We start from the raw sequence: 26558 nt of genomic DNA, 5'->3' as shown, positions 1-26558 counted from the left end.
ACTAAATCCATTGGTATATATATTGGAGGTGTCTTGATAATTTTTTTTGGTCTTAAATGCTAGATTTCTTTTAATAGTTGTGATTGGCTTCGAACTAACTTTCAGTAACTGCATGTACTCTCAGACCTAAACTTTGTGTTTTTGTATTTCTTACTTCATAAACCGTGCATCAGTGAAAAATAAACTTAAGCTGGTTAGATTTGTAGTTTGTATGCTAAGTCTGTATTTACTGGTTTTTGGAATTATATAATGAAGAAGTATACAATTTGTTCTTTGAGGAATGTTCTGTATTCTCGATAAAGGAGGGGTAAAATATACACTATGGACATTCAAACTAAAAACAGACAGACAGCAGTATACAAAACACAAGGGTGTCTTTATCGTGCAAGATATATGGCTCTCTCTTAACACAGTTCAGCCATTTATCGTCCTCTTCCGACGGACTATATACACCCGTGGTGTTGTTCATGTTATTACAATGCCTGGTAATAAGACTGATTTGGTAGGTCATATTTGAGGGGAAAAGTGAACGCGATTGTAGTTACGACAATTGGAACTTATCCGTTATCATCTGTGAAACAGATATTCCATTTAACGATCAACTAACTTGTGATGACGTCCGTAATATCTACAAAGGGAGAATTTCAACTTCAACAACCAGTGGCGGATCTAGAACTTTTCATAAGGGGGGGGGGGGGGGGCTGACTGACCTAAGGGGGGACCCGCTCCAGTCATGCTTCAGTGATTGCCTATATAATCAATCAAATTTTTCCCACGAAAAGGGGGGGGACCTGAATCCGCCTATGACAACTAGAAATATTTTTTTGTATTAGCTTTCCATGTGAGCAGCAGCCCTCTATCAAGGAAATCACCATAGGAAAATCATATAAAATTGATAATGGAAAGGGGGGATGTGTCAAAGAGACAACAATCGACCCAAGTGCAGAAAACAGCCGAAGATCACCAATGGGTCTTCGAATATTGTATTAACTGGGAGATATTAACTCCGTATTCAGACGCTGCTGGAATATAATGCTACATGTACATAAAAATGGAAAGTTCCCAATACGGGAGTTGAATTCATCTTTTTTGTCTCAAAGTTTTGTTTTCAACCGTCCATAATTGTCAATTTCTAAATACAAGTCAAGATAAATGTACAATCAAAGGTAGACAATCGAACTATTCAACATTTTCGTACCTCTCTCAATGATAAAGGCTTTAAGATGATTATTTAAATATTTCGGAAGTCAAGATTAGGGACAATTAACATGTTAAAATATAAAATGTTTTAAGTTAAAACAATTATAAAAAATAAAAAACAATTCGAATCGATATGCTTTATTTTTAGATGCCTCATTTACCAAACATTTGCATCAGCTGTAAAACAGATATTGGTTATCTAAAACAATTAAATTATTTAGAAGTCAAGATTGAGGACAATTAACATTAACTGGTTAATAAATAGATCAATACGCCTTCTGTCTATTAGTCAGGAACTGGTAACCATAACACAAGATACCGCAATAAAAAGTAATGCTGTTAAATACCCACTTCACTAAGATGATAATCGTAACTGACCTTTTAAGTTAGCCATCTTCATTATGGGGTCCGGTGGAAGGTAAATTCAAATTTTAGATTTATTGATTTCAATACAATTATGTTTACAATTTTGACATGGAAAATGAATATTTTTTCCTCTCATTTATATATGTTTTTACAGTTAACAATATTCTATATCGCGTAGCTTTTACATATTTACATATTGTTCAAAGTATAAGAAACAATGATACGAATACATAATGATATCAAATGCGAATTGCATTTCTTTTTTGGAGAGCGGGGGGGGGGGAGGGGAAAGGGGGGGGGAGACTTCTTATGGAGCTTCATCTTTGATAAGTGCATAGAATTTTACATTGGTCCTTACAAAGGTTAGTTTTACAGCCACCCCACCCTCCTCTACAAAATGCTTGATCTGCTCCTGGATATTTACCGGTTGTATGTGCTGATTATGAATTAATATTGAAGCGATACTGTAGTTTAGTATACTCATGATACTAGCAGTCAAACAGTATTTCAATTTTGTATTATATTACATCACTTTATAGTCTGTCTTTATTCTTTATAATGTGACTCTCGTTGATAATTGTTTTGCTATGCTCATGCTGTAAATTGTGTTTGTAAAAAGGTGGTGAGAGAGTACTCAGTCGGACTGAAGAAACAATAATAGTATTGATTGTTATATGGCATTATATTACCTGGATCTGCTATATCAGTATTATCTGCCGATTAAGTCAACCGTCTTAGTAAATTTCCATTAATTCCGCAAATATTGAAATAATTGAAAAAATAGATATTGTTGATAACATGATTAATGTCAAGAAGTAACTTTACCGATAAGCTTAAATTCGTTTTAGACTTCTTTGGCGGATTCAGGGGGAGGGTCCATGGGTTGGAACCTCCTTTTTTTGACGATCAATGCATTTAGATGAAAAAACATGTTTGGAACCCCCTTCTCCTGTGTTGGGACCCCCTTTTGAAAATTGCTTGATCCGCCCCTGACCTTAAACAGATTTACAAAATGTAAGTGAATTCGGGTTTTTCTGAACTACTTATATACCCTAACTCATATAAATTCGACAATTACCAACCAAACAAATAAGTTTTTTTGCGCGAGAAATTGTCCTGTAGTGTACTGATATCAAATAAATCGTAAGATGCAACTAGAAGTAGGCGTTTACTTTTCTACATTGGCTAGAGATATAGGGGGAGGGTTGAGATCTCACAAACATGTTTAACCTCGCCGCATTTTTGCCCCAAGTCAGGAGCCTCTGGCCTTTGTTAGTCTTGTATTATTTTAATTTTAGTTTCTTGTGTACAGTATGGCGTTCATTATCACTGAACTAGTATATATTTGTTTAGGGGCCAGGTGAAGGACGCCTCCGGGTGCGGGAATTTCTCGCTACATTGAAGACCTGTTGGTGACCTTCTGCTGTTGTTTTTTTCTATGGTCGGGTTGTTGTCTCTTTGGCACATTCCCCATTTCCATTCTCAATTTTATCAGTGAATAGGTAATTTAACTAGTCGGAGAGTCCGACGCTCTGCATCAGATTTGCAAGTAGTAATAAAACTTACGCAAATTTGAAAAGAAAAAAAAAGCCAGTTAGTAAAAAGTAATTCGTACGTGACAGCTAATTAAAATGTCGTTTCTCATTTGTGTCTTTCTTTCTCTTATTCAATTAAAAAAAAATGTTATCGTCTTCGGATGTCTGTAATCTCAATGCATTCTTTTTTCAGTAAAAGTGCTTCTTACAATTATAAATTAACATACTTCAATGCGAGAGGCCGCGGAGAAGTAGCTCGTTTGTGTTTTGCCGTTGCTGGTGTTAAGTATGAAGATATTCGTATTGAACAAGCTGATTGGCCAGAGTTAAAACCAAGTAAGTAAACTATGTCAAACCCGGAAATATATATTGTATCTATTGTAGTGGCTGTAATATTTCTTTAAATGGAAAACCCCTTCCTATATTAAGAATAACAAAAGATACAATACTGAATGATAAAGTAAGGATACTAGACTGATAATTTTGTATGCAAGAATATGTCAAATGCGCATTTCGTCTATGAAAGACTCATCATTGCCACTCGAACCACAACAGCCGAGAAAGACCAAATAAATTACTAAGTTGAAGAGCTTTGAGGACCCACAATTTCAAAATGTTAAGAAATTACAGCTAAGGTTATCTGTTCTTGGAGAGAGAGAAACACCTTACCATGAAGTGAGTGTGTCTTAAATACTGTAATGAATCGTTGTTACCAATGTTTCAAAAGTCTCTTAACAAATCCAGAAAGTACAAATTTATTGTTGCTTTTGTTCGTTAACTTTTTTCATAAGTTTAACACTCATGCAGGTGTCTTGTTTCTAATATCGGCATAACCTACACCTTATTCATTTGTCAAATATCACGTTTTCAGCCCATTTGAAACGTAAAATATCAGCCGCGAGTCATAATGTTAACTTTTTGTGGAGAATGTGCAAAGCAAACGATCTTAAAAGCATCAACTTATATTCTATACACAGTATTTTATTAATCAACTATCCCACAGAACTATGCCGAAATCATCATTTAACTGAATGTTATAACGCGTATAAAATAATAACAGTAGCAACCTGTATAATACGTTAAAACCCAATGTTAAAAGCAACTAGCTTATCAACTAGCTTATTTGTACCAGCAAATATTAATCCACCACACTTACTCTGGTTTATGATTAAAGGCTCATCGATTCAAATTAAGGAGACACATAGATCGAAGAAATCTCTTCTACAGAGTAAATGATTCAGACTCCTATTTTTTCAGAGACTCCCCTAGGATTTTTACCTGTTTTAAGTATAAATGGAAATGAATTGACACAAAAATTGGTGATCGACAGATTCCTTGCGGGACAATTTGGTATGTCACTTACGAATGTCTTATTCCGTATAACCTTTCTAGACAAAGGTGTAATTATATCATTTGGAAAATGGAATCAATTTCACGAAGGTGTAATCATATCATTTTGAAAATGGAATCAATTTCTCTAAGCCGTCGTCGTATCTAGTTTTTTTTGTTTTAAAAACAAATGAACTGTATTCACTTTTTAACTTTACTCATGATAGTTTGGGACATTTTGAGCTAGCATGTGACACAATGTCAATGAGAGGCTAAAGATACAGATGGACATTCAAACTCATACTAGATAGAAAATAAACTGACACTCCGTGGCCAACACAGAATCAACAGACAAAACAATAGTACACCGTCGAAAGACGCAACATAGAAAACTAAAGACTAACCAACATTCAAAGTGGTGGCATTTCAAAAACTTATAATTTATTAGCTTATCGACAGAAAGATTAGCTTATTTATTCGATTCTTTGTATTATAAAAAGATAATAAACGTGATTGAATTATATAACTACAATTTACGTCAGTGCAATATTTTTGTTTACCTCCAATATTTTTATGAATATATTTTATATATACATGTGCGTAAAGACTTTCACAATAACTTAACTTATTTTGAATGACTAATTTTGATATACTAGGTCTTCTTGGTAGTTCTGACCTTGAACGATGTAAGATTGACGAAGTAATGACGACGATAACAGACTTTACAGTGCAGCTTTCTGGAACGTTCTTTATCCAAGAAGAGGATGCAAAGGTATACTCTTATACCTATAGTTGTTAATGTCTGTGTCATTTTGGTCTCTTGTGGACAGTTGTCTCATTGGCATTCATACCAAATCTTCTTTCTTTATATCTTATATCCGAAACTTATGTGTGCGACACATTAAGGAAGCTGGCTTATCATGTTTTGTATTTTTTGACAGATTTTCGGAATCCTCTGGTTTTATCCATTTTAATGCCTGGAAAAAATTAGCCCGGTGACCCCCATTTTTCTTATATTAATCTTTTACATGTATAATGATAAGCAATCTGTAAAAGTCTTATAAAATTTTAATTACTTTTTAACAGTTTTTGAGAACTTCAACTTGTCAATGTTAACGTTAAAGCTATGAAAAGTCAAGAGAGAATATTTTCCCGCAAAAATTTCAATGGCATAATTATATCTCGAAAACAAGCACGGCGACCTATATATTTTTTTTTGCTCTTTGGATTCCTTTAATAACCCCGTATCTATATAAACTAGTGTTTTGAAAAGTTTATTACTTTGAAACTGAGAAGCGAACTCCCTTAATCTAACTCATAGAACAATGTAAAATATAAGAAAAAATGTGATTAAGCTTATTGTGTTTAATTATGCAAAAAATAGTTTGAAAAAAAACCTCAAGCACCAAAAAAGGACGGAAAACAAATGTTAAATCATTACAAATTCAGCCCTCTCCCTAAAACACTAACATTCACAGACGCATTGCTTGTCCAAATGTATCACTATGCCACATACAGATTTTGTTTATAGAGTTTAAACCAAAAAATAATAGATTCATATATTTTGAAACGTATTGCAGGCTGCTGCTGTGAAAGACATTATGGATACGAAACTTGCCCCAATGATGGCGTATATCGAGAAGACAATGAATGAGAACAAAACACAGAGTGGTTACATTGTAGGAGGGAAAGTATGTATATCAATGCTGGAATAATTAATCATAACTCTTAAAACAAATTGAATACTTATAGGTTTTAAGTATTCTTGAAAACCTTGGTAATACAACTAATACTACAGTATTTCTTCAATACATATAAAATATATTTTTTTATAATTTTAAATGTTAAACCATACGAGGACGATGAGAATGTGTCATCCTAAAGCATGAATAATTTTTTAAAACAAACGATTTCTAGATTAATTATACACTATACCACACCCTCGAAATCGTGGGGAAATAGAGTGTTTGTAAACTGTCAAAATTTTAACTGGAGAATAGCAGGGTATCAAAAGTTAAAGGTACATGGGGACTGGGCACATTTTGTTTTTGCCCTCCCCCTTTTTCCAAATACCGATATTTATTATTTCCGTTTTTCTGTATACTATGAACATACATATATATTATACTATAGTTAATATATAAAACGGTCACTGATATATTAAAAAGTCACCCCAGTGAACTATTGGAATTTATAGTAAATTATAGCAAATTTGTACAATTTATTCATAGTATATATGTATCAGTGGCGGATCCAGATTTTCATAAGTACGGTCCCACTGACTGCCTAAGAGGGGGCCCGCTTTAGTCACGCTTCAGATGATTCCCTATATAAGCAACCAATTTTTTTCTCAAAAAGTGGGGGACTCCTGCCCCTTAACCCCCCCCCCCCCCCTAAATCCGCCTCTGTGTATGTAGTATACAGAAATATTTCATTGACCGCTTTATCTATAGTATATGTATGATCATAGTATACAGAAAAAACGCAAATGATTTATGGTTTGTCTCAAGTTCTAAATCAAATTATGTTTAATATCAAAACAAGCCTAAATGGCAGCGGAAGTCTTTTATATTTCTCAAAAAGTCAGTCCGATGACGGAAACAATATATAGACGCATTTATTTTCGTTTTCCTCCCAATATAACACAAACTGAAATACTTTAAGCAAGGATAATAAATGCTAGAACACACCCGTGATCACCCGCGAAATCGCGGGCATCTAAGGGTGGTTGGAAGTATGTAAGGTGTTGTAGAATGAATTTTTGTAAAAAAAATAATGACTGGAGAATATTTCAAGAAAGCTGATGAAAAATTATAGGTACTTGGGAAGAGGACAATTGTTTTTTCAACCCCTTCTCCTTTTTTCCCAAAATTTCCGGTTTTTTTTTCTATTTATTTCAATATCAGGCGCGTAGCTCCCTTTACGTTAACACGCAGTTGCGTGCAAATCGATTCGGCATGCAAAAAAAAATAATGGCAAAATAAAAATTTATAAATTGAATGTTAAAGGAAACACGTATGTTGTCACTTTTTTTATTGATGAAATATCATTAAATAACGGCATTTGGTTTCAAAATTAAAGTTTTATTGGAGAGGATGGCAAAATTGGACAGTAACCTGTATCTTTTACAAGATTTGAATTTGTAATACTCAGTCTAAGACATGTAGTTTTGGAGCACATTTTACAGTGTACGGTTCATCAGTTTGGAATGAGATGTACCAATCGGCATTAGAATTATCAGGTCCCTTCGATATAATTGAAAATATGCCGAGGCGATGTGGTCGGCAGACTACCGGAGCCAATCACCCTGCAAACACGCCAAAACAGTATTGGAAAGTCTCATTATTTTTTGCGTTCATAGACCAAATGATAAGGGAACTGGAGAGTGGAGTCGCGTCTAGTATTATCAGAAAATCGCTTCTTTGTGCTGTATCTACTTCATCGTGTTGTAGGAAATATAACAGACGAACAAATCTCAACATTGTCTGAGACATACGAAACTGACCTGGCATGTAATTTTGACGAATTTAATTGGGAGGTCGCTCGATGCCGAACATGTACGCTGGTTTATAACATCTTGCGAGTGCTACTATGGACATCTATCAGTGTACTACGTATGTTGAAAACAAATGTACGATCAACAATGAACAACGACATACAGTTACTGCGTATTCATCGGTATTTCAGTTTGAATATTGACAAAGTAATAGAGGTTTGTTTCTGCCTAGACCCGAAGAGCAGATTTTTGACGATTTTGAGGAAATTCTGTATCACAAAAATGTTTTGTTTATTTATTACTCTATTCAGAAGATTTATTAATAGTTTTACAATCATATTTTTTTTATAAGTCCTGACTACATATAGCGCCTCGTTTAACCGTCTTATGACCGAAAACCGAAAAAAAAAAAAAAAATTCTGCATAAAAGGGTCCCAAAATGTTTTCGCCTCGTTCCGTTCGGCGGGAGTTGCTTGCACATTGTTTCTTTCTAGCTACGCCCCTGAATATGAACATACGTTTAAATTAGTATGTTATGTACATACATTACTATAAATAAAGTGTGTTTGCTTTAATCAAACTAATCAATCAACGGCGGTCATTGATATATAGACCCTCTCTATTTAATATACTTAGTGACCCGATGAACTTTTGTAAGAGATTTATGACTGAAGAATTTAAGAAAAGGTATTAAATAATTTATGTACTTTGGGACATGACAATTGTTTTTCTAGCCCGGCTCCTTATTTTGTTCCTCAGAAACTCCTATAATTACTCTTTTATTGATTTCAATAATGTAATCGTTACTCTGTATATTATGAACATACATTACTATAAATAAAGTGTATTTGCTTTTTACTATCAACTCTCAATTTACTAATCGATCCACGGCGGTCATTGACATATTATAAAGAACCTCTCTATTTAATAAACTCAGTGACCGCCGTGGATAGTATACTTGAAAAAAAATGCACAAATACACGTTATTCATAGTCTTTGGTATGTACACAGTACAGAAAAACGCAAACCGGATGTCTAGTCTGACTTAAAATTTCGTCCAATGACGGGACCATTTCCGGATGCCTTTTTTCTCGTTTTTCTCCCAAAATAACTAAATCTGAATAATCATATAAATGGAAGACAAATGCGACTATGCACTGTACCTCTAGGACACAGAGGCGTGTTGATTACTTTATTGTGGAAAGAAGAGAAGCGACACACAAAATGAGGTCTTCTCGTTTAATAGTTTAGATTTATCAGCATAACACAGTCACTGGCCTATATAGTACTGTAAAACTGGCAAATGTTTCTTTTTTCAAAGCAATCATCCTGATATGAAATTGTCCTATATCTTTTGTAAGATTTAGCTTTCGTTTGACACGTTATTATACTATAATTTGTACATTATATTTGCGTATTACTATATCTGTTTGGGAAAGATTGTTTGTTTGTTTTCCTTCAAACACTTATGTATTTTTTTTTATTTTCGAAACTATCTACTGTAACAATCAAGCGCAAACTCTTTTCGGAGCCACACTACAAATTTGTAGTTAAGAAACTATAAATCTCAATATTTCCAAACGTCCTCATCTAGAGTTTCATAACATACAGTGTTATGTATTCGCGATAAGACAAACTAGACATTGAATCCTTCTTGATATATATTGTGTACATTAGCATAATTATAAATCTGCTACGTTCAAATGCATTTTAACATATCTTAATAATTCTAAATGTATACTTTTAACAGTTTGGGATGTACAATAATTTAAATAGATCAAACTGAGAGAAGACAAATCTCAGCAGGCACAATGTAGTTCGAGAAAAATCAATTACTAGTTGCTTTTGTGTTGCCCCCGTTCCCCGTTCTCAGTTGTGAATGCAATGGCAATTCTGTATTTTGTAAACATTTAGTTATATAAGTTCTTGGTTCATCTTAATTGTAAATTTATAGGCACTAAGATTCAGATTACTTTGTCTCGAATTTATGAATCTAAGGAAATACGTTGCATACGTTCATTCAATACAAGAAGTAGCAACCTAGCTATCAACGACAAAATACTAAAATCACAGAATGAACAGCGACTATCTTTTCTTGCACTTGACTATATTTTAATATACTTAGTACAAATTACTAATTTTATATTGATTTGTTTCAGTTATCTGTAGCAGATTTGACTATTTTCAACTGTCTGGAGACTCTTACAAATCTTTCACCTACAGCCTTAGACAAATACACAAGAATACGAGATCTTAATACAAAAATTGGAATTATAAGCAGTATTGCTAAATATGTGGCAAGTCGGCCAAAAACACCGATTTGATGTATTTAATAACTTTCAGTTCTAACGATGTTCTAAATCAGCATAATTAAAATTGATTTACACGTTTTCCTCGTTTATAATGTCCGAAATGTTGTTTAATTTGTCGTGTTATCTTTATTTTACCGGATTGCCGATTTAGACATTTTGGGATTGAGTGTTGATCCGCTTTGTAGGTGATACATACAAAGCAAGAAACACTTACACTATTAACACACATAGTCTTACTCTTTATAGAGTTAATGTGATTACCTAAGATTTGTGTTCTTATATTTATGAGATTTGGACACCGGTAAATTATGTTGTCTTATAAAAAACAAGATGTGGTATGATTGCCAATGAGACAACTGTCAACAAGAGACCAAAATGACACAGACATTAACAAGTATAGGTCACCGTACGCCCTTCAACAATGACCAAAACCCATACCGCATAGTAAGCTATAAAAGGCCCCGATACGACAATGTAAAACAATTCAAATTAGAAAACTAACGGCTTCTTACTTGTATATACCAGCATTTGTATCATCAGTCCTTATCCCATCAAACAAAAAGAAACACATAGCTCTATGCAAGTTATTGAATTGGGAATAAGAAAGAAAATGGTTTAGAATCAATCTTGGTCGCAGTTTAAAATGTATAAATTTGAATCATAAAGGTTGATGTTGGACTTGTAATAAAGTGTAATTGCTTTTTTATGGGGATGGCGCAGAATATTTTAGAACGGTTGCGTGATTTTGCTTTTATTAGCCTTTTTTTGGCATAATGCTATTTGTTTGTTTTTGGTTTGTCTCGTTAAAAAAGGTTGTCCGGGAATGTTAAGTTCCTTTATGATAAATATTCAGCAACTGGAAAAATAAGCAAAACATCACTTGTTCTGATTATGAAATATACCTGAATAATGTATTGCATTGTTTCTTAATCATTTCTTGCGTAATAAATATTGAATGACAGCGGTTTCAAGCATTAACAGACCTTAAACTACCATCAATGAGACATTATACACTATTTTATTATAAATGTAAAATTAAAATAGCTGTGCACTGTGACGACAGAATATATGGTAATTTTTGGCGGTGCAACGGGCAATTCTTAATAAATTCATGCATACATTATTTCCATATTGATATATCATACATATAGAAGTGAAGCATCTCATTTTTAATTATGCATATGATAAGTTCGTATGTTTATTGAATTAATTAAGTTTGTTCATTTATACATCCAAGAAGAACACAAATTTGTACACAGTAATTTGTTCATATAAAAATAGGAAGATGTGGTGTGATAGTTCCATGAGTTTCGTATGTCCAATCAGAAACAATGTAAGGTTTCGTATGTCCAATCAGAAACAATGGAAGATTTCGTATGTCCAATCAGAAACAATGAAAAGTGTATGTCCAATCAAAAACAATGTAAAGTTTCGTCATAAAATATACATCTCTCTCCTCCTTCTCCCCCTCCTTCTCCTCCTCCTTCACCACCGTTCATTCCACCTGAAATAAAGGTAAAGCATAGTTTTGTGAGAAGTGATGATTTCAATTCCGAATCATATGAATGAATACTTTATTGCAAAAAGCATATATATGCTATAGCAGCGAAAAAAATATTCACAACATGACAAATGATAAACAGCAGAGATCAATACATATAAATCATTACAAGAAAGCAAATATCATAAAATAGTAGATGAGTGATTGATCTGATGACTTTCGTAGTGGGTACTAAAGAGTTAAGATATCAGTATTATTGTTAATAATTTATTAAATTAGCATCACGAAAAAGATAGTTTCAATTAAATTTGATTTACGTCAGAAGTGTTACAAAAAGTAGTTACTCTAATTCATTCAAAAGATCTAGATGTTTTGAAGTAATTAATGAAGAAGCCTAGATTTGTTATTAACATGATCATGATTGTTTGTAGACATCTTTGTCAGAAAAGGTCGGCATCCTTATTGGAATCAATTATGCGTCATCAGCTCGTTTCGTCATAAGCATAAGGCATACTTCATGCAAAAGCTTATGAAAATGCAAAATTGAATCATTACTCTTAACTTTGTGTTCATATGTAGACATATGATATAGGGTCAATTGATTATTTAAACGTTTGATCATTATACTTATTCATTTCATCTTTTATAACACAAACATAAGAATAACTCAGGTTCAGTAAGGTTGCCTTATATTTTTGCCTAACAATTGTCAGTGGATATCCGCTTACAACTAAACTTGATGACACACGATATGATTTCTATTGTCTGACAGTTTATATATAGTGTTCATTTAATGCTTATTTAATGTACATAAAATCGAGAATGGAAATGGAGAATGCGTTAAAGAGACAACAACACGTCCTAAGACCAGTAAACAGGCGACGGCACACACAATAAATCTCGCATCCGGATATCTTCTTCAGCTAAACTAAAATATGTAGAAAAAACCACAACAATACACACATTTAAACTGAGGTTAAAAGGAGTCCGAGTCCGATGTCGTAATAGGTTAAAAAACAAACTAAGCAAATTGATAATGATACATAATCACATTAGATGTATTTTTCATTATGATACTTTATTCTGATTGGCTAACTGCACATCACGTGTTATTCCGTAAGCAGTTGCATTGCTCAATAAAACTTTATTCATGATAACACGTGGTCGCACAATAAAGTGCACAGGTAAATTAAATAAAACAATAATAAAATTCGTGTTTTCATGATCATTGCTGAAAAATGTAATTATAAGTATTGAATGCTTTTTTTTTTTGGAACTTCATAGGGTTGTAAAAGCGTTGAACCGTGTATATATATATATATATATATATATATATATATTGTTTGAAGATATCAATGTTTACTACAAAGCTTGAATTCAGGTTTATACAAACAGAGCAAGCAAGCCTATCAGAATTTTTCTCTAAAAGAATTAGGAAATTAACTCTCAAACCAAAATATGCCATCTTAAATTACCTGACAACAGTGTCGTAACTATAGCACTTCTTAAAGGTTTGGTTTGGTTTTGAGGTTAGTTTCGACAGCTTTGTGCTTTGTAAAGAATATTACCATAACAGTTTTGATATGATGTCTGCATGCTGATTTATATTTACGAATGGTGTTTTTGTACCAATGATAACATTAAGTAAATGTTTGACTAGTTTGTTATAACGAAAACCCTATGTAATAATTGTTCAGTATTCAAGATTTATTTCGTTAAAATCCAATACGTTTTTACATATACACGAAAGAATCGAACACGTTGAGATATATAAACACCATAAGATGGTGACAAGGGAAAATTATCATGCAAAATGGATAATTAACAATACATTCATAAATAGATACATTCCATTTGTACTAGTATGATGAATTTGTGATTTTTTGAAAAAGAGGACGATAATACAAAATGTCAAATCTACAAACACTGAATAATAAGAAGGATGATGAAAGAATTATATTTTGTTTTGTTAAAAATATTAAGGTGGTACCCAACACTTTCCCTAAAATAAATTTGGCTCGTTTAAGTTTCATAAAATTTTGACAATGTATTTACTTTGACCCTTTAACAAAAATAAAAAAAAAAAAAAAAAAAAAAATTTGAACCAACCGTTTTGTCGGAAAAAAAATACACTGGTTATATAGCAGTTCGACAAACACCAATTTTAATCATTGAGACGCTTAATATTCCCTTTACAACACATGGTAATTAAAACGTTTAGCTGACTTGACACAGTTATCTCCCTGTAGTGTTAGGTACTACCTTAATTATGTTGCCATTAATTATGCTGGTTGCAAACGTATTTGAACAAGAACTAAATTCAGGTATCGTAATCTATGTTTATAAGGGAGATAACTAGTATTTGATTGGTTTCTTGTGTGGAGAATAATCAACCTTGTAGCTCTGATAATATACATACTGAATTCGTGAATTCGTCTGTATAATATGATTTTTGAAACACATAGATCTAAGTTTTCTGCATTTTATAGAAAACTGAACTGATCTGTCCCAGTTTTCATCTTAAAAAGTAACAAAATCAGAAAATATTTCTATTGTCGCCTTCAGGTATATAGAAAAAAGTAAAAACACAAAAATACTGAACTCCGAGGAAAATTCAAAAAGGAAAATCAAAAATCAAAAGGCAAAATCAAAAGTCCAAACACATCAAACGAATGGATAACAACTGTCATATTCCTGACTTGGTACAGGCATTTTCTAATGTAGAAAACAACACTACGAATTTCTCTGTATTTGATATACTAACACTATATAACATAGAGATTAATACATGGCCTTTTCCATATCAGCCTGGGTATCATCCCGAGACCCCATATCAGCCCGAGACAGAGTCGAGGTGCTGATATGGGTCGAGGGATGATACCCAGGCTGATATGGAAAAGGCCATGTACATGTATTAATCGCTTTATCATATACTTCCGACAATAGTTTTATGTAAATAAACTCATCAAAGATACCAGGACTAAATAAGGCAAATAAACAAATGCAATAACTAAAACAGTCAAAAACTTTATAAAGAAGTTAAATTATGAATCAAATATACTATAATTGTCCAACAACAGCATCACTACATCCATATATATGTATGGTAACATTTCCTATAGAGGCATTTTGAAACATTGAAAATTTGGAAGAGTTTTATGATCATTATTACTCCATGTTTGTTGTACTATAAAATGATTCTTAATTGTCAATGGCATTTGTTAGAAAGTAATAAACTGGGGACAAAAGTTCCCGTAAATTTTGACGTCGTCATAAAAAATATCTGACGTCACAATTGTAATGCCAAGAATATCGATAGAGTTATCCCTCTTTATACGCAACTTACTTTTTTTGATAATTGTGGTTAATCCGACTTTGTTTTTGTTTTACTCATTGTTTTTACACTTCCTGCAGCATGGCCTGATAAATTTTTGTACGAAATCACGCAGAATACTATCATTCTCCTTGTCCCTTGGTGAATTACGATGTAAGTAATAATGCCATTATGTCCCATATATTCTAGTTAAAGCTATTATTAAGTGATTTGGGGTATAAGTCATGAGAAAGCATATATAGAAAACAGCGTACATTCTACGAACGATGACATTTGTGTAAATATTCATGTGTGAACTTTGTAATGTTTTATTTGTATCCGAAAACAGTATTATTTGGTATATTTCTAAGTCATATGTAATTTTATGAAGACAGCAATTTTTGTACAACTCTAGTCAAGTCAGTTTAGTACATTATCCCCCCTTTTTTTGTGAATTGTATTTTTCCATTGATATGAGTGTTTTCAATCATAGATTTTGGTATTTTATAACTACAGTTGGTAGTTTACATGTTAGTTATGAGTTTTTATTTTTTTATATTGTAGCTTTTCACCAAATGTATGTGGTTTCATGATCTGTCAGCTCCTGACGCATAATGTTTTTTATTGAATAAATGATCTACATATATATGGTTTAACTCTCTGCGCCCAAGGCAGAACAGTGAAAAGATCCATCAGCATGGCGACAAGTGGTGATGGAGAGGAGGAAGGAAGGACAAAACATTTAACACCGAAAGCATATGAACAATACCTAGGTGAGGTTGATAAATATTCACAAGCATTAGCTACACTAAGCAGGGAAAATGACAGACTTATCTCTATTTTGCTATCCAGTGAAGCAAGCCACGAGGAAAAGCTTCATCAGCTGCCCAACTAGAAGAAACAACAAATAAATACATGAACTTATCTGATTGTTATATAGATTATAATCTGAAACGTAAAAATACACTAGACAGTCAACGTGAACTGATATGCTTCATGTAGCTCCACAATGATGCGTCAGAAAGCTCATTAAGAGGCTGCAAGAAAGAGGCTAGAATATGTTGATCAAGAATCAACACTTGTGCAAAAAAAAGCACAGCTAGAAGCGAACACCACTATAGAGAAGGCAAAACTTGAAAAAATGACAAAAGAATTAGAGGCAAAACGTGACGTAGCAGTCGCAGAGGCTGAACTGCAGGCTATGGAAGAAGTATTTGATGAATCAGACAGAGAAACAGAGGTTTCATCCCCATCGTTAACTGAACAACGAACCGCTAAGTATATTATTGAGCAAAGTAAACATGTAAACAGACAATATGAGGTTCACAACAGTGCGCCAGCTGTTAACAACATAGACACACAAACTGTCTTACTCAATGAGGAAAACATGAACGAAGAACTGCCAGTTCACAACAGTGCACCAGCTGTTAACAATATTAACACACAAACTTTGTTACACAATGAGGAAAACATGAACGAAGAACTGCCAGTTCACAACAGTGCACCAGCTGTTAACAATATTAACACACAAACTTTCTTACGCAATGAGGAACATATGAATGAAGAACTGCCTATACCGTTAACTAGAAAAATAGCAAGTCCAGTGACAAGTGCGAACCAAATTGTGCAACAAATACATAAAGAGGTAATTGAACAACTTCCTGATACAAACAATAACAGAACATTAAGTCTAAATTATGGCCAGGAACTTTCCAAATTTTTGATGAAAAAGGACTTAATAATATCTAGACTTTTGAAATATGATGATCGTCCAGAGAATTATTTATCATGGAAAGACACCTTTAAATGCGTAATGTCAGAAATCGACGCGAGTCCTGCTGAAGAAATTGACCTAATGATAAAATGGCTAGGACCTGACTCATCACGACAAATTAACAGCATCAAAATTTCAAATTCAGGAAATCCAACTATTGCCTTATCACGTGCTTGGAACAGATTAGTTCTATGTTATGGTTGCCCAGAAATGATCGAAAGTGCCTTACAGAAAAAATTACAGGCTTTTCCAAAGATAACATACAAAGATAAGAAAAAACTGTTTGAACTTTCAGATGTATTATCAGAAATACGTTCAGTTAAAGAAAAACAAGAATATGCAGCACTACTAGCATATTTCGACACATCGGTCGGTGTGAATCCGACAATTGTCAAACTTCCTATTAACTTGCAAAATAAATGGCGGGATAGAGCAGTAACATACAAACGAATACATTCAGTTCTATATCCACCATTCACATACTTTTGTGACTTCATCAATGACATGGCTTCAACTATAAATGATCCTGGATTTATATTTGAAAGCGATACATATGTTGCCCCCAAGAACGAAGACAAACCATTTAAGACACGACAATTTGCTGTTAAAAAGACAAATGTTTCACAAGACAAACATGAACCACACGCCAACGAAAATTCTAAAATGCGTTGCGCAATACATAATAGCGATCACTTATTGGATGAGTGCCGTGCTTTTAGACACATGAGTATTGTAGATAGGAGAGCTCTACTGAAGAAAAATGGTTTGTGCTTTAAATGTTGCGTTGGGAGACACATTTTTCGCAATTGTGACAAGAACGTTTTATGTTCCGAATGCAAAAGTACTGATCACACAGCGGCTATGCACATTTACGCAAGTCAGGATAGAGTCCAGAAACCCAACAACAGTCAAGGCGGGGAGAGTTCTGTTAACTCGAAATGTACACAAATTTGTTGAAATACATTTGCAGGAAAATCATGTGCCAAAATTGTGTTAGTTAATGTAAGACATACAACAATGGATAAACAGCCAATCCGTACTTATGCAATAATAGACAAACAAAGCAACTGTTCATTAGCAAGGAAGGATTTATTAGACTATTTCGGGGTGAATACTGAACCAGAACAATATTCACTTGCAAGTTGTAGTGGTCAGTTTACTATGACCGGTAGGAGAACAAAGGGTTTCATAATTGAATCGCTTGATGACAATTACTGCATAGATCTCCCTACTTTAATTGAGTGTGACTCAATACCAAACAATAGACAAGAAATTCCGACAAATGAAATTGCTCAAGCTCATCCTCATTTGCAATCTATTGCACACATGATACCGCACCTCGATAAGAATGCTGAAATCTTACTCCTTATAGGGAGAGATGCTGTGGAAGCTCATCACATACTGGAACAAAGGTTAGGAAGTCATAATCAACCATTTGCTCAGAAGCTCAAGATGGGATGGGTTATTGTAGGCGAGACTTGTCTAGATGGAGCGCATTACCCTAGCACTGTCAATGCTATGAAAACCTTTGTACAACAAGATGGGAGGCCATCAATATTAGAACCATGTGACAATAGTATTCATATTTCAGAAAAGTTATCTACGTCATTATTCAAACTTGAGCCTGACGATAACCGCCAAGGTATGTCAATTGAAGACAATATGCGCTTAATGTCAGATGAAATACAACAAGATGAAAATCAAAACTGGACTGCTCCACTTCCTTTCAAGGAATCACGTCTGTTACTACCAAATAATCGTCTACAAGCCCTAAATCGAGCAAGAGCCTTTGATATAAGTTTGCGTAAAGATCCTGTTAAAAAACAACATGTCTTAGACTTCATGAAAACTCTTTTCGACAATAAGCATGCTGAACGAGCACTAAATACAGAGACTCCGAATGAAATGTGGTATCTTCCTATGTCTGGGGTGTATCATCCGAAAAAGAAGGATCGCATCAGAGTTGTCTATGACTCATCCGCTAAATTTCAAGGAACTTCTCTAAATGACGTATTGATGACTGGACCAAACCTTGTTAAAACAGCTTGCTTGGAGTTTTATTGAGGTTTCGCAAGGATAAAATTGCAATTACTGCAGACATTCGGCAAATGTTCTATAGTTTCAATGTAACACCAGAGCATAGAGACTTTCTTAGATTCATATGGCATGAAGATAATGATATGGAGAAAGATTTAGTGGACTATAGAATGGCCGTACATGTGTTTGGAAACAGTCCTTCTCCGGCTGTCGCAACCTTTGGCTTACGTAAAACTGCTGAAATGGCAGAGTCAAAATATGGATCAGATGTAGTAACCTATGTGAATAATAACTTTTATGTGGATGATGCACTGTCTTCTCATTCAAACAGTGACAAGGCAGTAGACTTGTTAAAAAGAACTCAATCTGCATTGCAAGAATTTGGCAATTTACGCCTGCATAAAATATCTTCAAATTCGAATGAAGTTCTGGCAGCATTCGAAAAAGACGATTTATCTGAAGATTTGAAAAATCTTGACTTTAGTGACGATTGTCTTCCTGTACAGCGTAGTCTTGGGGTCAGTTGGAATCTTCAATCGGATAACTTTACCTTTCAAGTATCATTAGACAATAAACCATATACTAGACGTGGTGTACTTTCAGTTATCAATGGATTGTACGATCCATTAGGTTTTGCAGCACCAGTAACCATTGCTGGAAAACTTATTCTTCGTGAAACTATGAAAGAATCAACTGAATGGGACGAACCATTACCTCCGCAATTTCAGTCGAAATGGCAATCTTGGAAAGATTCTCTTAAACTTCTCCAACAAGTGGAGATACCTAGAAACTACAGTTCAGACTGGACGCTTAACAAGGACCTCTGTATATTTTCTGATGCATCTGAAAAGGCTGTTGCAGCAGTTGCCTACATGTACGAACTACTGAGAAGGATGGATCAACACATCTTGGATTTGTACTAGGAAAAGCTAAAGTGGCTCCTAAACACGGCCACACCATACCTCGTTTGGAATTGTGTGCTGCAGTTCTGGCAGTCGAACTGTATGAAACTATTTGCGAAGAACTGAAAACAGAATTTCAACAAGTGGAATTTTTTACTGACAGTAAGGTTGTATTAGGATACATACACAACGAAACTAAACGATTTTATCTGTATGTTGGAAATCGTGTCGACAGAATCAGGAGATCGACAAAACCAGAACAATGGTCTTACGTACCTACCTTACAAAATCCAGCCGATGATGCTTTTTGTTCTATACGACCAGAAAAACTTAATCAAAGTCAGTGGCTTATAGGTCCCACTCAGTTTCTTTGTGAGAAAAACACTATAAATAGCGAAACTGAAGGAGATGAATTTCCTCTTATGTTACCAGAAGAAGACAGAGAAGTCCGTGTGGCAAAAACACTTGTAACTAAACTCGCAATTGGCTCTCAAAGATTTGAACGTTTTTCTCAGTGGAAAACTCTAGTTTCAGCAATACAAACTCTCAAATGTTTTATTATAAAGCAAACTAAAAGACAAGATTCTAGTAAAACCGATTCACTTCAAGATGCACAAAACTTAGTTATAGGTGCTGTTCAGAGAGAAATTTTCAACGTCGAATATAGTGCGCTGATGAACAAACAGAAACTTCCTGCAAACAGTAAAATTTTGCAGTTAGACCCATTTATTGACGAAAATGGTTTACTCCGTGTTGGGGGTCGTTTAAGAAATGCAAACATATTTCCCAATGAAATGAAGCCACTTATCATACCTAAGCATCATATTGCAACATTACTTGTGAGACATTTTCATGAAAAAGTAGCACATCAAGGACGCCATCTCACTGAAGGAGCTTTGCGATCGGCAGGATATTGGTTGATAGGAGGAAAAGGTCTCATTTCATCTGTGATTCATAAATGCATAAAATGTCGTAAACTACGTGGAAAAGAAGAATTTCCAAAAATGGCTGACTTGCCATTTGACCGATTAGATCCAGCACCTCCATTTTCGTATGTTGGAATTGACGTATTTGGTCCTTGGACTATTACTACCCGTAGAACTCGTGGAGGTCAGGCACAAAGTAAACGTTGGGCTGTAATGTTCACTTGTCTTGTGGTTAGGGCTGTGCACATTGAAGTGATAGAGGAAATGTCGTCTGGTTGTTTTATCAATGCATTACGTAGGTTTTGTGCCTTAAGAGGCGAAGTTAAAATTATAAGATCTGATTGTGGAACAAACTTTGTTGGGGCACTAAGTGAACTTAATGTTAACGTTATAAATATTGGAGATAGACCAATAAAAAACTATCTCAGTGACAAGAATATAAATTGGATTTTCAACGCACCTCACTCTTCACATATGGGTGGCAGCTGGGAGCGTATGATTGGGATAGCGAGAAATATTCTAAACAGCCTCTTTATGGAAACGAAACAATTAACACACGAAGTATTAATAACGTTCATGGCCGAAGTTACATCTATTATGAATGCAAGACCCCTGGTACCGATAGATATGGATCCTGACAATTTATTCCCGCTTACTCCTTCAACTTTACTCACATTGAAAAGTGAACATACTGTGAAATCTTTTTCAATAGAGGACTTTTGCGATAAAGACTTGTTAAAATCTCAATGGAGATGTGTTCAACAACTTGCAAACTCATTCTGGAAACGATGGAGAACTCAATATTTGCCTACTTTACAAATGCGACACAAATGGAAACAAGAGTGCAGAAACTTAACTGAAGGTGACATTGTTCTTATGCGTGATGTTAGCTTGCACCGTAATGACTGGCCTATTGGTGTTATTGAACAAACATATGCAAGCTCTGATGGTCGCGTCCGTGAAGTTCAAGTGCGTCTCGGGAAGAACAGGAAGTTATTCACTAGACCTGCTAATGAAGTAGTATTTGTTATGTGTAAATAATTTGTGAACTTTATAGAATGAGAACATTTTTTATTGTGTACTTGGACAAACTTTTTGATTTTTGAAGTATTGTTAAATTTTATTAGTGATATATTCATATCAGACGGGGAGTGTAATGCCAAGAATATCGATAGAGTTATCCCTCTTTATACGCAACTTACTTTTTTTGATAATTGTGGTTAATCCGACTTTGTTTTTGTTTTACTCATTGTTTTTACACTTCCTGCAGCATGGCCTGATAAATTTTTGTACGAAATCACGCAGAATACTATCATTCTCCTTGTCCCTTGGTGAATTACGATGTAAGTAATAATGCCATTATGTCCCATATATTCTAGTTAAAGCTATTATTAAGTGATTTAAGGGTATAAGTCATGAGAAAGCATATATAGAAAACAGCGTACATTCTACGAACGATGACATTTGTGTAAATATTCATGTGTGAACTTTGTAATGTTTTATTTGTATCCGAAAACAGTATTATTTGGTATATTTCTAAGTCATATGTAATTTTATGAAGACAGCAATTTTTGTACAACTCTAGTCAAGTCAGTTTAGTACATTATCCCCCCTTTTTTTGTGAATTGTATTTTTCCATTGATATGAGTGTTTTCAATCATAGATTTTGGTATTTTATAACTACAGTTGGTAGTTTACATGTTAGTTATGAGTTTTTATTTTTTTATATTGTAGCTTTTCACCAAATGTATGTGGCTTCATGATCTGTCAGCTCCTGACGCATAATGTTTTTTATTGAATAAATGATCTACATATATATGGTTTAACTCTCTGCGCCCAAGGCAGAACAACAATGGAAAAGTAAACAATCGATACCAGAAACACCGGAAGTAACTTGTACGAAAAGCACTGTTATGGGTTTTTGCACGAGTAGACGCCCCTGATATGGGTTATCAACCCGGGCTGATATGGGTTATCAGACCGGGTGGGAAATTATGGCTTGTGTACTTCCGCTCATTACATATATGCAAAAGCTATCATATCAACAATGCTAAGTATATGATAAATAGACGTTACGCACGGTGTTCGGTTTAATAATGGTAACGTTAGTTGCCGTCGTTTTTCAATTATTTCACCCTTCTTCTGTACCAAACGTCAAAGCTTTGTATATAGCTTTTTATAAAACGGCTTGCATTTTGATGTTTAACTATTTATTTAAAAAAAAAAAAAACCAACATGATAACATGACTGTACTAGTATATTTTTTTGACATCATATTCTTAACAAAATGAAAGTGTATTTTTCAAATATTTGTCACTGCCCAAGCATGTCAATTGATGCAAAATGCATTTATATATCCTCTATGATTCTCAGAATTCCGTCATCACTAGTATCTGGGACTTGGCATTTATATCGATTGGAAACAGACAGTACCAAAGCTTTTTGTGCTTCAAGAGTATAAATGTTATTAACCCATCTTCAACTAGTTTTCTAACTACAGTTCGCGAATATAATTTCAGGGTCTTTTTATTCGTATTATCAACATCTTAAATATGTGTCTTTCAAGAAGATTATAATGAAAAATAATCCTTGTTCAGGTCAATCGCAGCAACAGCTACTATTTATCCTCTGTTTGCTTTATCTATAATTCTTGTTTCATCCTCAGATTTTAAAATGAAAACGACAGTTTAGAATTGTTGATTTTATTTAAAATTAAAAAGTGATCTATACAGTTCTTGAAATATAATGAGTAATTTCAAATGCGTCTGTTTGTCGGATGTGTGGAAATGACTTTTAGTGTATACAACATATACAATCGTACTAGCAGACGCATCTATGTTACTAGAATCCAAAAACGAAAGCTTCGGTATGTTTAAAGCTTGTGCTACATATATATTCATCCGAAAATTCAGAGTAAAATTTTGATAAATTTACATGTAAATTAACACATGAAAATCGCTGGATCATATCAAGAAAATCATGATTGAATCATGCTTTTAGAGCTGTCTATGTGGTATGGGCTTTGCTCATTGTTGAAGGCCGTACGGTTTCCTACAGCTTATTTCTATGTAACTTGGCTTTAAAATGCAATTCTTTTGCATTAAAAATACCTACCCTTTTGCATGATACTTTTATTTATCCGACGCTTTTACGATCAGCAAATGGCTTAAAAATTTTGATGGAGGTCAAATTTTCTTGTTGATTTAAAAATTATAAAAAAAAAATATCTCCCAAAATAATATCATCACACAGAACGTGTCAAATGCTTAAGAGACAACATGCTACACTTTCAGTAAATGGGAAATACAATTATATATTATAACGTTACATTCACATTCCGTGCAAAAATCGTTCAATTTGGACGTGGTAACATTTACGGGAGACACGGACAACTTGATGGAAATTGATGAAAAATTTGGCGTGTCCTTAACCTTGAAGGCTTAACCAAATCTTTAAAAAAAAAAGCACATTTCAGTAATAACATTTGTTTGCATAGATCGTTTGTCTGTCACAAATCTTAAATACCCTAAATTAGCATCGTACTCAAAAATCTTGAACAATGGCTCTATGGTAACATTTACGGGAGACACGGAAAATATCGAAAAAAAATAAAATGGGAGAAGCTATGTTAAAAATAAAAACATTTTTGTCAAATTCAATAAAATCACATTTTTATGTAGAGGTGGCGAACCTTTCCTATTATTTATATGAAAATAATATAATATTGAAGTGTTAGCTTTCATTTTTGTGTACTCGAATTTTCAAATCTTACAGCTATATGGAATTTCGAAAATGGCTGCTAGATTTCGAACTGACACGATATTTATCGTGACCGTTTAACATAACAAATATGATCATATCATATCCCATCTGTACAAGTTTTATCGAAATCCATTCAGTAGTTAGTATTTCTTCTTCGTTTATATTTGGATGGTTGGCGCTTGTTCTTACGTCTTACACGGCAAATACGCCAAATTATGAACACAAAATCATTGCTTAATCATATAATGAGACATAACATTAAATTTATTAAAATCAGGTTTTATTTAATTTCGATTCAAATGAATAATCAAGACAAATTACTATTCAAAAATGCGTAGATTTGATTTGTTTTTGTCATACAATGTACTTATGCATCAAGAAATGGTCAAATGAAACATAGACCGAATACCGTGCTTAACGTTACAGCTTTAATTGTCTTCTTCTAAATAGTTAAACTATCATTTACCCTTTTTTGGCATACTATTATTTGTCTGTTTTTCTTTACTTTTTTAGCCATGGCGTTTGTCACTTCATTTTCGATCTATGAGTTTGAATGTCCCTGAGGTATTTTTCGCCCTTTTTATTTGTTATATAGCATTATATAAATAACATCTAGCTGAGAGGGTGATAGAGCAGAATGTTACCACGAGAAAACATTGTCAACCGCTCAGCCATGTGATTGAAAAAATTAACACCCTTGTATTATTCTATACATATATGGCATTTTAACGTGAAGTAAAATAATTTCTTATATACCTAGTGCATAGAAAAACAGCATACTGTAATGTTTTACTTACCCTCAGGAAAATAAAAATAATAAGGAGGTGCATCTTGACACAATATAAATCGGAACAAGAACACCAATGAAATAATAAAAAATGAAGTAATGTATTCCTTCATTGTCGGAGGTGTGAAATAAGACGGAGTGACACTTTCTTACCTATTTTATTAAACATTAAGCTCTTTCAAATCACGCTTCTGGTGTCTAACATTTCCATGTAAGGGCCATCAATTAATAAAAAAAATGGAAAATAAAAATGAAATTAAACTTGTGTTCTCGGTGTAAAATTTAATTGATCTGATAATGTTATTTGAAGGTTTTTTTTGTCAGTCATATCCGATTTTCTTAACATTTCAGATAAGCATGACTTATGATGATCTTGTTCTTTTATCAAGGAGAGAAAGGTCATTCAAATTACCTTTCATATTACAAATATAATAATGTTTCAAAAAGCTAGGTCATTGATTGTTCATGTCATGTTAGTATTTACAACATTTTACACGCTATACCTATATAGGTTATACATGGGTTATCCATTCGTTTGATGCGTTTTGACTTATGATTTTGACAATTGATAAAGGACTTTACACTTTTACCTCGAAAATCAGTATTTTTGTGATTTTAACTTTTGGAAACGTTGCAATTAAATTTGACCTAATGATTAGGTTTAAAGTATATATTCTGTGTTCAAGGAATATTTAAAGTCCTGTTTGATCCTTTAACATGTTCAAGTAATATTTTATCCAATAAAATAATAATGTAAACAGTTATATTTTGAAATGAAGAAAAATTGCAATTGTAAGTAAGACAAACAACCATCAATTACTTAATCGAACGTATAAAAGAAAAGAGTTTACTTTTTATATCAATTTTAAAATAACACAGCATCGTCTTTGATCGTCTTTTCCTATGCATAATATTTTTTTTTCAGTTTTGACAGTTTTTTGTTAAATTTTGAGACGATTATTTGAATAGTGTTTTGAACGGAATTTTAACATATTGAATAGAATAGAGAATGGAAACGAGGAATGGGTCAAAGACACAACAGCTCGATGGAAGAGCAGAAATTGCACAAGGTCACCAATGGATCATCAACGCAGCAAGAACATCTAGGATCGAGAAGCGGGGTTTAACTGACCCCTAAATAAATAATATACCAGTTCAGAGAAATGGACGCCACATTACACTCCGAAACATGTAAATGAAGAAGGATTAAAACAACTAAATACTGAACCAAAATTAAAAAACTCAAGACTACTAAAGGCTTGAGGTTCCTTACTTGGATCAGGAGCTAAAATACAGTGGGGGTTACACAACAGTCATG

The 26558-nt window shown here is 33.6% G+C and overlaps 1 protein-coding gene and 2 long non-coding RNA genes across 3 annotated transcripts; 2 read left to right on the top strand and 1 right to left on the bottom strand.

Moving 5' to 3' along the window:
- The first annotated feature begins 1493 nt into the window (after positions 1–1493).
- LOC143056040 (glutathione S-transferase 1-like) lies at positions 1494–10315 on the top strand. Its single transcript, XM_076229117.1, has 6 exons — positions 1494–1618; positions 3295–3437; positions 4359–4451; positions 5087–5202; positions 6011–6121; positions 10086–10315. Exons 1-6 carry the CDS (start codon positions 1602–1604, stop codon positions 10248–10250), a joined length of 645 nt encoding a protein of 214 aa, XP_076085232.1. The 5' UTR covers positions 1494–1601; the 3' UTR covers positions 10251–10315.
- A 920-nt stretch (positions 10316–11235) lies between these two features.
- Positions 11236–25362, bottom strand: LOC143057324 (uncharacterized). The gene is made up of 2 exons (XR_012972705.1): positions 25251–25362; positions 11236–11742 (listed from the first exon to the last, which is right to left on the bottom strand). It is a non-coding gene; the product is annotated as an uncharacterized LOC143057324 (long non-coding RNA).
- On the top strand, positions 15042–15912 carry LOC143057898 (uncharacterized). The gene is made up of 2 exons (XR_012972851.1): positions 15042–15226; positions 15617–15912. It is a non-coding gene; the product is annotated as an uncharacterized LOC143057898 (long non-coding RNA).
- Positions 25363–26558: the final 1196 nt, after the last annotated feature.

This window comes from Mytilus galloprovincialis, chromosome 13 (assembly GCF_965363235.1).
Source record: "Mytilus galloprovincialis chromosome 13, xbMytGall1.hap1.1, whole genome shotgun sequence".
Taxonomy (NCBI): Eukaryota; Metazoa; Mollusca; class Bivalvia; order Mytilida; family Mytilidae; genus Mytilus; species Mytilus galloprovincialis.
The sequence above is the reverse complement of the archived record's forward strand: the minus strand, read 5'-3'. Positions and strand labels throughout refer to the sequence as shown.

Bases quoted from the DNA above. Each gene is read 5' to 3' on its own strand.
- LOC143056040 (XM_076229117.1), top strand. The intron at 4,452-5,086 runs GTATGTCACTTA...TTGATATACTAG, and splicing joins ATTCCTTGCGGGACAATTTG to GTCTTCTTGGTAGTTCTGAC. The intron at 5,203-6,010 runs GTATACTCTTAT...AACGTATTGCAG, and splicing joins TCCAAGAAGAGGATGCAAAG to GCTGCTGCTGTGAAAGACAT.